The sequence below is a fragment of the Psammomys obesus genome, unplaced genomic scaffold (assembly GCF_907164565.1).
Source record: "Psammomys obesus unplaced genomic scaffold, mPsaObe1.curated_primary_1811, whole genome shotgun sequence".
Classification (NCBI taxonomy): Eukaryota; Metazoa; Chordata; class Mammalia; order Rodentia; family Muridae; genus Psammomys; species Psammomys obesus.
The window spans coordinates 5,807,664-5,821,718 of record NW_026596091.1 but is presented as its reverse complement, the minus strand read 5'-3'; the positions used below and the strand labels follow the sequence as shown (position 1 = coordinate 5,821,718).

Sequence of the window (14,055 nt, the reverse complement as noted above, 5' to 3'; positions counted from 1 at the left end):
TACTGTTGTGTCTTTTAGATTGTTTCATTTCTACTGTTGTATTAAAAGTGTTTGCCTGGGTGGATGAAGGTGGATTCATGACATGTCTGAGGTCAGAGGATCGCTTGTGTAGTAGCTTCTTTCCTTTTACTACGTGGGCTCTGGGACTCAAGCTCAGATCATTGGGTTTGTCAGCAAGTGCCTTTGCCTCGCTGAGCCAGCCCGCTGGCCCCATTTCTTTGTTTTCATACTTTATCTTGCATTTGCTGGAGTTATTGCACCTATTTCCACTCTTAGGGATTGCTTTGGGACACTAGGGTAAGCTGATGGGGTTCCCTGAGTGTATGCTAAGGTCTCAGCTTTGGCCTTGGCTGCAGTCTCTTGATTGAGGTGTACTGTCCCACAGTGACACGGCATTTGCTTTGAACTAAGTGAGCTGGAGATTCTGGGGCGGGGAGGCTTGCCTCCCCAGTTCCTGCTTACATCTCTACACTGAAAGTAGTTTCTCTGTGAAATATTCGAACAAAGTCCTCTTTTCTTTAACTCAGCCCTGGCTCTTGAGGAATGCATAATGAGTCATTCCTGGAGAATCATTTCCTTCTGTCTTGACTTCACAACCCAGAGCCAGTCTCAGGCAGACATGTTCTTGCAAATGGCCAGAACTCCAGGTTCTGTGTCATGGAGTGAAGCTGCTTTGTTCTTGGCTTCTCCAAGTGATTGGTGAGGTTGCCTGTTACACCTCTCAGTTCTGGAATCCTGAGAAAAAGAAAAAGAAGTAAATTTAGATCTTTTAGGTAGTGCTTCAGCTTCCAAGTCTCTGTCTCTGAGAAAATATCCTTAAGCCACCCGCCACAGAGATAGGATTTGTGTGAATGGCCACCTTTGTCTTAACTCTTCTGGTGGAAAATGTTGAGTAATAGTTTGAATTGAGTATAGAGACATGTATTTATGCACAGATACTTGCACACTCGACTAGAATCCAAGCAAGGAGGTGGCAAGAGGAATGTTGCAGTTTCAGGCCAACCTGAGCAATGTTGTGAGTTTCATAGTGAGACTCTGTCTCAAACACCTCATAGTTTCAGTAGCGTCCCAGCTGTCAGTCTCACAGGAAGTAGGAAGAGATAATTGGTGTGAAACTGTTCATTTAAAGCCCCATTCACTGCTGTAGGCATTGGGGTATGACTGTAAGTAGAGCTGCCTTTCCACCCTGCAGAAGATAATGTTTGTTGTGTGAAAAGGGCCCTCGTGAGACAGTAAGGACATGAAGGCAAGAGGCAGGAAGATTGCCACAAGTTCAAGGCTAGCCTGGTTTAAATAATCAGCTCCAGGCTGGCCAGGACTCACAGCAATATCCTGTCTCAAGTAAATACGAAAGGAGGAATAGAGGAAGTGAGTTTGTTCCAATTATGAAGAGATATGTCCAGGAGCACAGCCTGCACAGCAGTGCCTAGAAGTAGAAAGGGCTTGGCTCAGGTCACAAGTCAGTCAGAATAGAGCAGGAAGTCAGGCACATGGAGTTGAAGAAGACTGTCATGGCAAGTCAGTAAATGACGTTTATTTATTCACATCATCTATCACCCCTAGTTCCCTCCTCCTTTCAAAAGGCATCCTTCCTGACTTATGCTGATGTTAAATACCTGTTCATTGTTTTTACCTTCAGATCCTATCTAAAACAGAGGAACACTGACTCTAAAAGAAGAAAGGAACAGTTTCCAGTCTTAAACCATCTCTTATCCATAGTTCAGTTACCCCCAAATAAAGACACTACTTACCTTTCACAATCTTGGGCAGCCCTTGTGGTGTTACCTCATATCAGGTAAGAAAATGAACTTTATAGTCTTAGAGACTTTTAACATTTTTTCATCCTCTGAATAAGCCATTAAATAGAAATTTGAAAAATTCTCTTCTTCTCTGCACTTTTTGAACAGACCTCTTGAGAAAGAGAAGGCAATAACACTCGTGTCGTGCTGCATAGAGTCACTCTTCATGGCTGTTGACAGAGGGAGCTTCGGAAAAGGTCAGTGACAGTTAGTACTTGTTCTTTTCTTGGTGTTTTCTGCACACCCAAAGTAAATGTCAACACTGTAATGCCAGAGACTAATACTAACACTGCATTCTGCTGGGACTCCTATATGAAGAATGTGTGTGGCCGCTGCTTGTGTCACTTGTACCCCATAATTTAGTGACCGGGCCCAAGTTGCCTGAACACAAGGAACATCAAGTATTAAGGGGATGTTAAATCATGGAACGTTGGAGTCCTCGCTATCTCCTTTGCCATCCCTACCCCTTAGGGACACCTTCTGTGCCAGGCCTCTTCATTTACTCATCCAGAACAAAATCTGACATCCTTATTATGTGTGTTCCCTCTGTCTGAGAACCTTTCTAAGTCTATTATTCAGGGCACTCTTTTCCTTCAAACACCATTCAGGCTGCTTGCTGTTGTTGCTGTGATAAAACGCCAGGCCCAAAACTTAGGAAGAAAGAGTCTTAGTGTATAATTCCAGGAGAGTACATAGTGACGAGGGAGGCATGGCAGCCAGAGAGGGAAGCCGAGAGATTACTTCCTTCCAATAGCAAGGCTCCGTATCCTAAAAATTCCAGAACTTCCTGCAAGCAGCACCACCAGCTAGGGCTCAAATACAGGCGTCTCGGGCGCTCATTCCGTCTCATGCAGACCATAGGTGCCTCACTGGGAGGGCCTTCCCACCCCTACAGGTGGGAATAGATTGCCCTGCTGCAAGACCCAGTTCCTGCTCTATGTCTCCCTGAGAGCCTCATAGCTGAAAAGTTATTTTGTTCTTTCTCAGCACTGTTTTAGCCAAACACGTGTGCTATTCACCCACATAAATACAGTGTGCTATAGAACACAGAATGTATTAGATATTAAGCATACACATCGGAATAAAGTAAGTTGTCTATAGCTCAAATACATGGCCACATGTATCCAGTGGCTATTGTATTAGAATGTGGCTGTTTGAGCACAGAGACTTTTGTCATTGCAGAACATTGTCTTGGATAATACCGCTCTGGAGAGGAAATTAGTGAAGGGATCTAATTTTGGCTTTTTTAAATTTGTGTGTGTGTGTATGTGTGTGTGTGTGTGTCTTAGATCTACTACTATGGAAATTAGTGAAGGGATCTAATTTTGGCTTTTTTAAATTTGTGTGTGTATGTGTGTCAGATCTACTACTATGGAAATTTCTAGTCTGGGCGATGCTGGAAGATGGACCATATCCCTTAAAATCCCTGGAAATTCTTGGGACAAAAAGTGCTTCAGTTTTCAGGTTCCTCAGATTTTGACATATGTACATGTATTTCACTGGTTAGGTGCCTTAACGTGAAAATCCCAGATCTAACTTTGTGACCCTAAAGCTAAGTGCACACCACAACAGCGCTCACACATTTCAGGTTGAGAGTAGGCCTCAGCTTCCTGTCTCAGTCAGTGGCATTAATTGCATTCTCTGCTTCTGAGCATGTGCTCACCCTAAGAAAGATACAGTGTCAGACTTAGACTTTTCTCTGTTGCTTTTAGTTGCATTGATACCTTTGACATAGTACTAGAAAGCACCGATTCACTTTAAATGAGCTTCCCGCAAATAATGGGTATTGGTAAATGAGGTGTTTTACAGCTGAAAAAGAAATAATGTGCTTTTCTGTGTTTCTGCCCTTAGGAACTTTATTTCTTCTTTGTCAGGCTGTAAATACTCTGCTAAGTCTGGAAGAGTCCTCTGAACTTCTTCATCTGGTTCCTGTAGAGCGGGTGAAGAATTTAGTGCGGTAAGTAAACGGTGTCTGTTTGTCTTCACAGTGAACAAAGTAGAAACGCTCCTGCTTTTGTCAGTTCTTGATGTAACAGAAATCTTTCTAATCTACTCTATACCCAGATACAGTCACAAGGGGAAATTAAATGTTTTTAGGTCCTTCAACTAAAATAAGTAATTTTTGACAGATTTTAAGTATTTAGATACCTTTGCAAAGAAATAATTCATCATATGCCTAGGTTTTAAGGTTATAAAGTTAAAATGGCAGCTTTTTTTTGTTTTTTTTTGAGGCAGGATCTCTACATAGCCCTGAAACTCACTCTATAGATTATGCTGGCCTGCCTTTGCCTCCCAAGTACTAAGATTAAAGTTTATGTATCACCCATGCCCTGCCCAGCTGGATCTAACATATATACATATGTACGTATATAAGTATGTGTGTATATTTTTGTGGTGCTAAGGATGGAACCAATACGAGTACTAGGCATCTGCCACAGTGTCAGCCTTTCTTTACCTCACACCTCTATTGCCTTCCCTACCTCTTCCTGGTCCTCCTTCACCATGTGTGACCTGTGTTTCTGAGAGCCTCCCCTGTTGTCCTTTTGCTGTGTGGTAAAGTGATCCTGTTTGGTTTTTCTGGCCCGTACATTTATTTTGACCAGCCTCTGAGTCCGGAAGTTGCGCTGGTTAATTGTTGAAAGGCCTATTCTGGTTTCTAGTAGGTTGCGGCCACAGCTGTGGCTAAGCAGTGTACAGCACATGAGGCCCCCCAGCAAACAGTTCCTTCCCTGAATGCTGGTATTGTTGGGAAGCAGTCCTCCTGCGGTAACCCTCTCCCTAGGAACAAAGTCCCCCTGCTAACTCCTGGCATCACCATGTCTCCGTGTTCATGCGGTCCCAGCTGTGCTGCTCTCTAGTGTTCCTGTAGGGGATCATGTATCAGAGAGGGCCTTGGCTCCCCCCTTTACTGAGAATTCTTCCCTTCAGGCACCCTTAAGTCTACTTTCTACTTTCTTCCAGTTCTGCACTCTGTGACCACCCTGAATCAAACACTATCCACTTTACCTGCTGGTTTCTGCCAGCTTCTCTTGCCTGCCTCCTTCTGAAGGCTTCTCTCCTCGGCATTAATCACTACACTGCTGAATAGCTTTTAGTGGACGGTGGCTGCCTTTTCCTATATTGTGAGTTTCAGGAACAGAAGAACTTGGTCTTTGGTTTACTTTCTATTCAGTATCTAGAAAACCTACTGTCACATGTGAGGCTCTCAGTCCACATCTGTGAATGCAGTTGGCATATAGAGGGTCATAGCTTGGGCTGCACTTAGGCGCACCAGCTCAGGGCCTGACATGCAGCAATCACTTCACAAATTTTGCATGTGCTCTTTGTATGCAGCTGCCGTTCATAGCTATGGATTAGGGTGGCAGCATTGAATATTCTAGTCTCACCTCTGCCTTGAGCTAGCAGGCGGTGGCTAAGCACAGTACTCACTTGGTAGGCCTCGTCTTCAGCTATAACGTGATGTTGGAAATTTCTATAAAACTTACGCTGGCTGCATTTTATATTTCCCTCAATAGCAGACATTTCTTGGTAACTTAGCAGTATGATGCAGTTTGAGTCTCGTAAATATCTTGTTGCAGAACATTTCCTGCAGAGCCATCTGTGTTGCTGTTGGCTGATCTCTATTACCAGAGGCTAGCATTATGTGGATGCAAAGGGCCACTTTCTGAGGAGGCCCTAATGGAATTATTTCCCAAGTTACAAGCAAACATTTCAACTGGGGTCTCCAAGGTAATACTGTGTTACATGCTAGCCTTGTGATCTCCTATTTCCTCATCAGAGGGCACTGCTGTGGGTGACTGCCAAACACTGGCCACAGGCCGATCACCGCAAGACTAGGTAGGGTGGTCAGTAAAATTACCAGTCTTAGGGTTCTGCCTCCAAGGACTTCAGTAGGACCAGGGTAGAAAAAGCTAGCTAAATAAAATAATTTGTCTTTACTTATGTACTCACAGGTGGTAGTTGTTTGCTACATCTCCATCATAGCATATTGTACATTTTATGGATGAGAAAATTGTGCTTATACTACTAGGTGAACAGCCTGTCTATGTCTTACAACTTAAAACAAGAAGAATATGTTCTTGGGATATGTTGCTGCTGTCAGAACGTTTTCAAATTTAGAAAAAAGAAAACTAGGCAGAGTGGCGCACACCTTTAATCCCAGCACTTGGAGGCAGATCTCTATAAGTTTAAGTACAGCCCACATAGTGAGTTCCAGGACAGCTAGGGCTGCATAGTAAGACCCTGTCTTGAAAAGAAAGAAAGGAAGGAAGGAGAAAAAGGCGGAAGGAAAAATTTAGATGGTTCACCTACTCATTCAAGTGTGTGGAAATACCCACGTGACTAATGAGTATGGAGCCACTGATTTTAGCTGAATGGTGTGTGAGCTCAGTCATGTCCCTGCACTTACTTTATAGCTAGAACAGTGAGGTAGGGTGTACTGAGCAGCCTTAGCCACTCAGTCTCATCCTATTTTTAATTTATTTACCATTTGAATTAAGTGTTGTCATTGTTGGATACTAATCAAATAGTATTTCGTGAATGTTGTTAGATGTGGGTTTCACCAACTGCACATCAATTTCTTCCATCGCTTAACTTTACAATTTGAAATCTGCCCTGTATTCTCTCTAGATTCGGCTTTTGACAGTCAGGATCCTAAATCATTTTGACATCCAGCTTCCAGTTTTAATGGAGGTATTGTAATTATTAGAGTGGATAGTTTAAAAAAAGAAAACATAGTTCATATATCTAAAAAGTTTTTAAGTGCTGATTTTGCAGAAAACTAGGTAAGTGTGTATGATAAAAATTGGTATTGTTTGAGTTCATATTCTTGCCACTCACTAGTTCAAATCCTTTGGGTTCAAATCCTTTCAAATCCTGTGGGTAGAAGACACGGTAAAGCCCATGTTACCATGACAGTTTTCCTTATTGGTGCCTCTGGTTTATCTCTTTCCTTTTGAAGTTTAAATAGCACCCCACAGTTTAAAAGTGTACTGATCCTCTATTGATGGGAGGTGAAGTAGTGTTTTAGTTACCATTTTCCAGTAGCTTACTTGGCACTGCAGTGAACTCCCTTAGATGATATTTGCATGTATAGTGCTGTTTCCATGATGCAAATACTAGAGGTAGAATTGCACAGTGAGAATACACACACACACACACACACACACACACACACTTTATATATGTGTGTACTTTTTTCTTTGTTTTAGTAGATGTGGCGGTTACTCTTTTGGAATCTTTTGACAATTTCCATTTTACACTGTTTGCTGTGTGTTACGCGTATGTATTTGTGTGTACATGTGCGTGCACACACATTTAGAATGCATAAATGAAGAGGCCAGAGGTCGACATTGGGTGTCTTCTGGTCTCTACCTTATTTTTTAATTTAAAATATAATTACATCACTTACCCCTCCAACCTCTCCCATGCCCTACCTTCACTTCCTTTTGTTATATTTAAATGTGAATAAATATATAAGTATGACCTGCTAAGTCCATTGACTGTGCCTTGTATGTATATGTGTTTAGAGCTAATCATTATTTAATTTTTTTAATTGTTGTATTTTATTTTATGTGCATGGATGTTTTGCCTGCATGTATATCTCTGCACTGTGCACATGCCTGGTGTTCAAGGAGGCCGGAAGAAGGCATCGGACCTCCTGGACCTAGAATTAAAGATGGACTATGAGCCACCATGTGGGTGCTGGGAATTGTACCTGGGTCTTCTGGAAGAGCAGCCAGTGTTCTTAACTGCTGTGCACAGCAATCTCTCCAGCCCTGATCATTATTTTGAGACAAAGTTTCCCTCCGAACCAGCTAGATTGGCTGACCATTGAGCTCCAGGGACCCACCTGTCTCTAACATATTCTAGGTTGGACTTTTTGTGTGTTTTGTTAAAAAAAAAAAAAAGAAAAGAAAAGAAAAAAACTAAAAAAACTTTAAGCTGAGAATATGGTGCACACATTTATTTAATCCTAGCACTTGGGAGACAAGCAGGCAGACCTCTGTAAGTTTGAGGTTATGATGGCTCACAAAGTGAGTTCCATAGTGAGCCGACCCTTTCTCAAACCGGAGTCCTTCAGTCGTGCCTCACGTCCCTTTTGGGATCAAGGTTCTGACCTGCCTTGGTTTTGTCCGGCTGTTCAGGATGATGGGCTCTCGGAGCGGCAGTCAGCCTTCGCTATATTACGCCAGGCAGAACTCGTGCCAGCAACTGTGGGTGATTACAGAGAGAAGCTTCTCCACCTGAGGAAGCTGAGGCATGATGTGGTGCAGAGTGCAGTCCCTCAGGGACCACTGCAGGAGGTAACAGTGTGGTCTTTCTTTCTCTTTCTTTCATACCGCATAGTTATCAACAATAAAATGAAATGGAAATGTTCTCATCACAAAGGAAGGCAAACCTTGCCTCTCCTCCGTGCTGTGAGTTAAGTCTCTCTTCAGCCTTTTAAGTAACATTAAGTCCTTTTGAGTATGTGAAAGTGTGACACGGTGACTGCCCCTCTGTTTTATTTTGTCTAGAAGGGAGGCCTTGGCCATGGCAGCAGTTTATTTCTCTTGTTCTCTACATAGTTATGGCACCTGAGCATTTTAAAATGTAACACTTCACTTTCAGCAGGTGTTGGGCTTCATCGGCCTTGCCAGAGAGAGAGGCAGGGAGGAAGGAGGCGAGGGATGGAGGAAGGGAGAGGGAGAGAAGGAAGGAAACCAGTTTTGTTGACAGTACAGTTCTACAGTGTGGGTGCCACCCTTTAAAAGAAGCTGTACAGGCTGGAGTATGACTGGTGGATATGGGGCAGGTTGCAGAAATGTGTCACATGAGAAGCAGAGCTGACTGCTGGCCCCTGATATCCCAAAAGCAGTTAAGTAGACTCATGACTTCCCAGGTGAAGGGTTGGCACCACCAGTTCCTTGTTTGTGAATTAGGAAAACAATAGTCTGTAGTCCACTGTTGCTATAGTACTTCCATTATGTAAATCTAAAATCCGAGTACAAAATATGCTACTGTCTAAGCATGTTAGGGTAGTTCTGATGGTTAACAGTAATGTTTCATCAAGCATTATGTTGGCTAGCAGTGACTGGGTGCTGGTGATAAACATCACAGCAAAAGCCTAGCCTCTGCCTTCAATGAGACAGTGTCAAAGGCAAGGACTAGGGAACCTTCCATCTGCAGTGACACGTGTCCTCTGATACTTGCTCAGGAATCTGGAACTTTTAGGATTTCTAGAAGGGTAAGGTTGGTTTGGCTGCATCTTGAAGGAGGCAATAATGTCCCATTCCAGAGGCTCTTGGAAAGGAAGCAGGGTTTAAGAGCACACAGGTTATTGAGGGAAACTGGAGATGGTTGTGGTCCCCAGGCCCCAAAGGATGCTGATACATGCTCCGCCCGTGATGTCACACATATGCTCTTCCTCTCCCCAGCCACCCGGCCCTCTGATGGATGACCGAGCTGCTCCTTGACTGTCTGTAGATTACAATGCTTGTCTCTTCCCTCTAGAAGGAACTCCCTAGAGCATACATTCTTTGGGGAATTTGGGTCTTTTATTCATCATCTGAGCCTAGTGCCTGCTCCACAGAGTAGGTTTTCCGTGAACGTGTATTTATAAAAGAGTGTTCTGATGATCCTTACTGGGGATATAATCTTATAATTTCTTTTTGTTTTGGTTTGGGTTTTTTGTTTGTTTTTTGAGACAGGTTATAATTTTTTATTAGTTTTTTTAATATAAGCAATTCTGTATATATACAACAATATGACTGAAAACATGGGAAAGTTTTGTTTTGTTTTTATTCTCATCACCATCCAAAAAAGGCAAATGTACATTAAACCCATTGAAAGTAAGCTAAGAAAACATGGTTCTTCCATATCAAGATCATTTCATGTTATAATGGTCTCTGTGGCCACTGCTTCTCAAAAACTGGTTGTGGTGTCTAGGTTTTAGGATCCAGAGAATGGTCATGAAACAGGAAGCTGTCAGAACAATCACATTGCACAGTCTGTAAAATACACAAAGAAAATTGTAAAAATAAAATCATTACCAATGTTTATCCTCATTTCTATCCTTGCCATTTCAAAGAAGAACAAGTCACTTGCTGCTCTCTGGAAATCTCTTCTTTGAGAAAGAACATTTTAAAGGCCAAGCATTGTTTCTCATTGGATTTAGGCATGTGCAGAAGCATAGGGAATGGGAGGCAGAGTTTGATACTTTACAGAGAAGAAAACTGAGGCACAGTCAGCCTCAGTTTTGCTCAAGATCATGTAGCTCCTAGCCGGAGGAACTGGGACTCAGCCGAGGTATTCTGGATAACTGATGCTCTCCACTGCTGTGCACGAACTGCCTCATTCAATGATAGCTTAAGTAGTTCCATTCAGAACCATAAAAGCAAACTCACATTAATTAACAGTATATTCACAAACCCAGTCAGCTAGAAAAGAACAACTTTGTACTTAGTAATTCACAAAATGCCTTTCCATTCATAATCTTTCCCATCATAATCTCATTCAGTTCTTACAGCAAAGTGTGGGCAACATTAGTCCCTTTTTACAAATGAAAAAGCCAGATGCATTGACTCGGGGAGGACATCATGTCAGAATTAAAGGCAGTGTTCTTTGCCACATTTATTCATGGCTGCAGGATATTGCCTTTGTCTGTGGGAAATCAATCATGGACTCGTTAGGTGCAAAGCCAAGGAAGGCATTCCTCTTTCATTTGGTTTTGTTCTTCACTGTTTTAAATGTTAGTATCCTCTAATATTTCATCTGTAGCAGGGATTACAGCTGGAACCTGTTCCAGCACCCAACCCCCCTCAAAAAAGTCTGATATTCTCCATTATGTCTACCTGGAAAATCACGTTGGTAATAATGAATGTCATCTAAAGTTGACTGAGAAACTTTAGGCCCCCTGAACTAGAGTCTCTGCAAGTGCAGTTTCAAAAAATCAGACATCAGCCTTTAATCCCAGCATTTGGGAGGTAGAGGCAGGCAGATATCTGAATTCAAGACAAGTCTGATCTCCAGAGTGAGTTCCAGGACACACAGACTATAAAAAGAGACACACACCCCAAGAGAAAGGAAGGAAAGGGGAAAGGAGGGAGGAAGGAAGGAAGGAGAGAAAGAAAAAAGGAAGGAAGGAAGAAAAGAAAGAGAAAGAAAAAGAACCTAGGCATTAGCAAGTACAGGAGGCTTTAGCCACCATTCCTGCAGTTTAGGGTTTTGGTTTGATTTTGTTATTGTTTTTGTTCTTCAGTGTCTACTTTACTAATGCTTGGTGCTTCAGGTCATGATAGTGTTTGTTAGGATGGACTTAGACTTCGTGAGTGAACATCTGGGATGAGCGTGAATCAGCTGTGTTCTAATGAATATGAGTAAGAGTTGGAGCTTGGGAAGTATTATTACACACTGAGTTCTGCGTTAATTCTGAGAACCTTTGCTTGTAAGTGCGAGCTTCTTCTCAAACCTCAACTTTGAGCAAGGGCTATGTGCATTTGAGACCTTCTCTTTTGCCCTTCTACTTCAGCCTGCCATGCTTACTAAACCAGTGTCTTGGACTTGCAGGTGCCACTCCGTTATCTGTTAGGCATGCTGTATGTCAACTTCAGTGCCCTCTGGGACCCTGTTATTGAGCTCATAAGGTAAGCATGAAAAAGTGGGTGTGGCTAGTCACTTTAACTAATGTAGAATGATGGGCCCAGGAGGGCTGTGTTCCATGTAGGTATGGATTAACTGCATGAGTATCTGAGTGTTTGTGAAAGAACCTGAAGAAAAATGGGCTTTCTTTCCAATGCTTGTTTTTCAGAAGTCTAGGTATACAAATACTTCTGTGCATTTAAATGGCTGGAGGGTTTTCTTTTTACCTTATGATGGTTTGTATGATGAAAAGATAAAATAATTATATACTTTTATTTTTGCATATTAAGTCACTGAGCCATACTTTAAAAATAAGGACTTTTCAGAATCTGAGCTGTCTAGCGCGCGCGCGCACACACACACACACACACACACACACACACACGTAAATCCCTTTAACTCTAACAAGTAATTTTAGTAGTCAGAAAAATAGCATATGCTGTGGCTGAGATGTAGAAATCTATCCTTTTACAGATGTATGTCCTTGATGTTTTAGTCTAGTTTTTGTCAGACCAGAAAATATGTCATGTGTCATGTCTTTTCTGGTGTTATTAGTTCTTATTTGACAGAAGCAGAATAAATAAATTCCTTTCAAATTTTGAACCAATTTTTCTGCTTTTTACTTCCTTTTAGAGCCATCAAACACATGTAGTGAGAATAAATGGCTTTTGACTTCAGTATGGTGTTTTGTTTTTTGGTGTCTTCAGAAGATAGGAAGTGACATGTGTAATCAGTGGTCCATTATCAGAAATGTTGGCTCCTAAATCACTGAATGCTTTTAATGTCTCTCCATAGTGGCTAGGCTATTTTACTGTTGGGGTCTCTTTTCCATGTATAATATAGACCATCTGTAGTTGTCATATCTAGTGTAAAGTTTATGTATATTAGAACGTTAATGGGAAGCCAGGTGTGATGCTGGACACTTGTAATCTCAGGATTCAAGAGATTAAGGCAGGAAAGATTACAGATTTGAAGTTAGTTTGGGCTACATAGCTATATGCCTCATGAAAGATGAGGACGAAGGAGAAGGCAGTGAGGAGAAAGATTAGGACAGGAGGAGAAAAGAAAGGAAAATTAATGACTAATAGTAGAGCAAACTTAAGACTGTTGTTGTAGAGGCTTCAAACTGTGAAAACAAACAAAAATAACCCTATATGATTCATTTCATTAAGTTCTGAAAAGTCTTTGAAACAGATTCTAAATGTATACTCGTGGCTGGCCTGGAGCAGGCTAGCCTCAAACTAACATGGATCCTCCTGCCTCTGCCTCTGCCTCCCAAGTGATGGGAGGTATGCCACACATCCAGCTTAAAAGTGTATTTCAAATATGTTAGTGGATGTTTGTTTGAATTAAGGTGCAAGGAAATAGGTATTTTTAAGTGACTTTGAATGCTATGGTTGTTTTCTGTCCAGTAACTTCCTTTTCTTAATGGGCCCTACCTCATATACTGTCCTACTTAGCTTTGTCAACTTGACCAAGCACTGAATTACCTGAAGAGAGAGTCATTGACTAATTTTCTTTATTGGGTTTGTCGGAGGACTTGTCTTGATTGATCATTATTGTAAGAGGTCCCAGCCTACTGTGGGAAGCACAGTCCCTAGGTAGGTGAACTTGAGCTGGATTTAAGCCAGGGGTTAAGGCAGCAAGTGCTCCTCCATGCTTCCTGCGTCTAGGTTCCTCCTTGGAGTTCCTGCCCTGACTCCCATCAGTGAATTGTAACCAGGAAGGAAAAAGTAAACATTTTTCTCCCCAAGTTGCTGTGGTGTCACACCAGTAGACAAGAAAAAGTAGGGGATATATCTTGCTCCATCTTCGTTATTGTGTCTTTAACATAAGTCTGCCCAACTGGATATGATAATTCATGCCTATATACCAGCACTCAGTGGTAGGGCCAGTGGAGGTGAGTTTGGGGCTTCGTAATGGGTTCTAGGCCAGCTTAGATGTCATAGAAAGGCTGACTCAGAGCCTCATCAACAACAAAACTAAATAGTCTTACGTGTATCTGCTTACAATTTATAAATAAAATTCTGTAGTCTTTTATGACTATAAAAATAAGTTCTGTGGGCTCGCAGAGTGGTTTAGCAGGTAAAAGTTCTTGCTACACAAGGTCAATGACCTGAGTTCAATCCTTGGATCCCACAGTAGAAGGAGAAAACCCAATTCCCCAAATTATCTGACTCCTCTAGCCTCTGTACACACACTGGCACGTGTATGCCACACTCATTCCTATATATCATGCACACAGTGGTATAATGATAAAATAGTTTGTGCACTGTAGGCCATGTGAAAACAACAGAAAACTGTGAAATGTGGTTTAATCTCATGTTGAAGGCTAATCGAATTAACATTGAGTTAATTCTCATTCATTTTTCTAGTGGGATATCTCACTAAAGACAATACTGTATCATGTAAATTTTTGATTGTTTTTTCTTAGTTCTCATGCCTATGGAATGGAAAACAAGCAATTCTGGAATGTCTGCTATGAACATCTAGAAAAAGCAGCTACACACGCTGGTATGAGCAGGAGTCTTGGGTTGGGGTCACCAGTGTTTATTTAATTGCTTAATTTTTATTGTGTTTTATGCATGAACGTGGTCTCTCTGATAAAGCTCTGAGATGGGTTGCTGCCTTCTTT

At 41.8% G+C, this 14,055-nt stretch overlaps 1 protein-coding gene across 2 annotated transcripts in view; it reads left to right on the top strand.

Moving 5' to 3' along the window:
- Positions 1-14,055, top strand: part of Utp20 (UTP20 small subunit processome component) — an 88,630-nt gene that overhangs the window by 15,120 nt on the left and 59,455 nt on the right. For both annotated transcript variants that reach the window (XM_055627826.1, XM_055627825.1), the window contains exons 13-20: positions 1,640-1,795; positions 1,908-1,996; positions 3,651-3,756; positions 5,378-5,528; positions 6,429-6,491; positions 7,946-8,104; positions 11,349-11,425; positions 13,855-13,934. In XM_055627826.1, the coding sequence (XP_055483801.1) occupies positions 1,640-1,795; positions 1,908-1,996; positions 3,651-3,756; positions 5,378-5,528; positions 6,429-6,491; positions 7,946-8,104; positions 11,349-11,425; positions 13,855-13,934 (881 nt within the window). The remainder of the gene's footprint in view (positions 1-1,639; positions 1,796-1,907; positions 1,997-3,650; positions 3,757-5,377; positions 5,529-6,428; positions 6,492-7,945; positions 8,105-11,348; positions 11,426-13,854; positions 13,935-14,055) is intronic.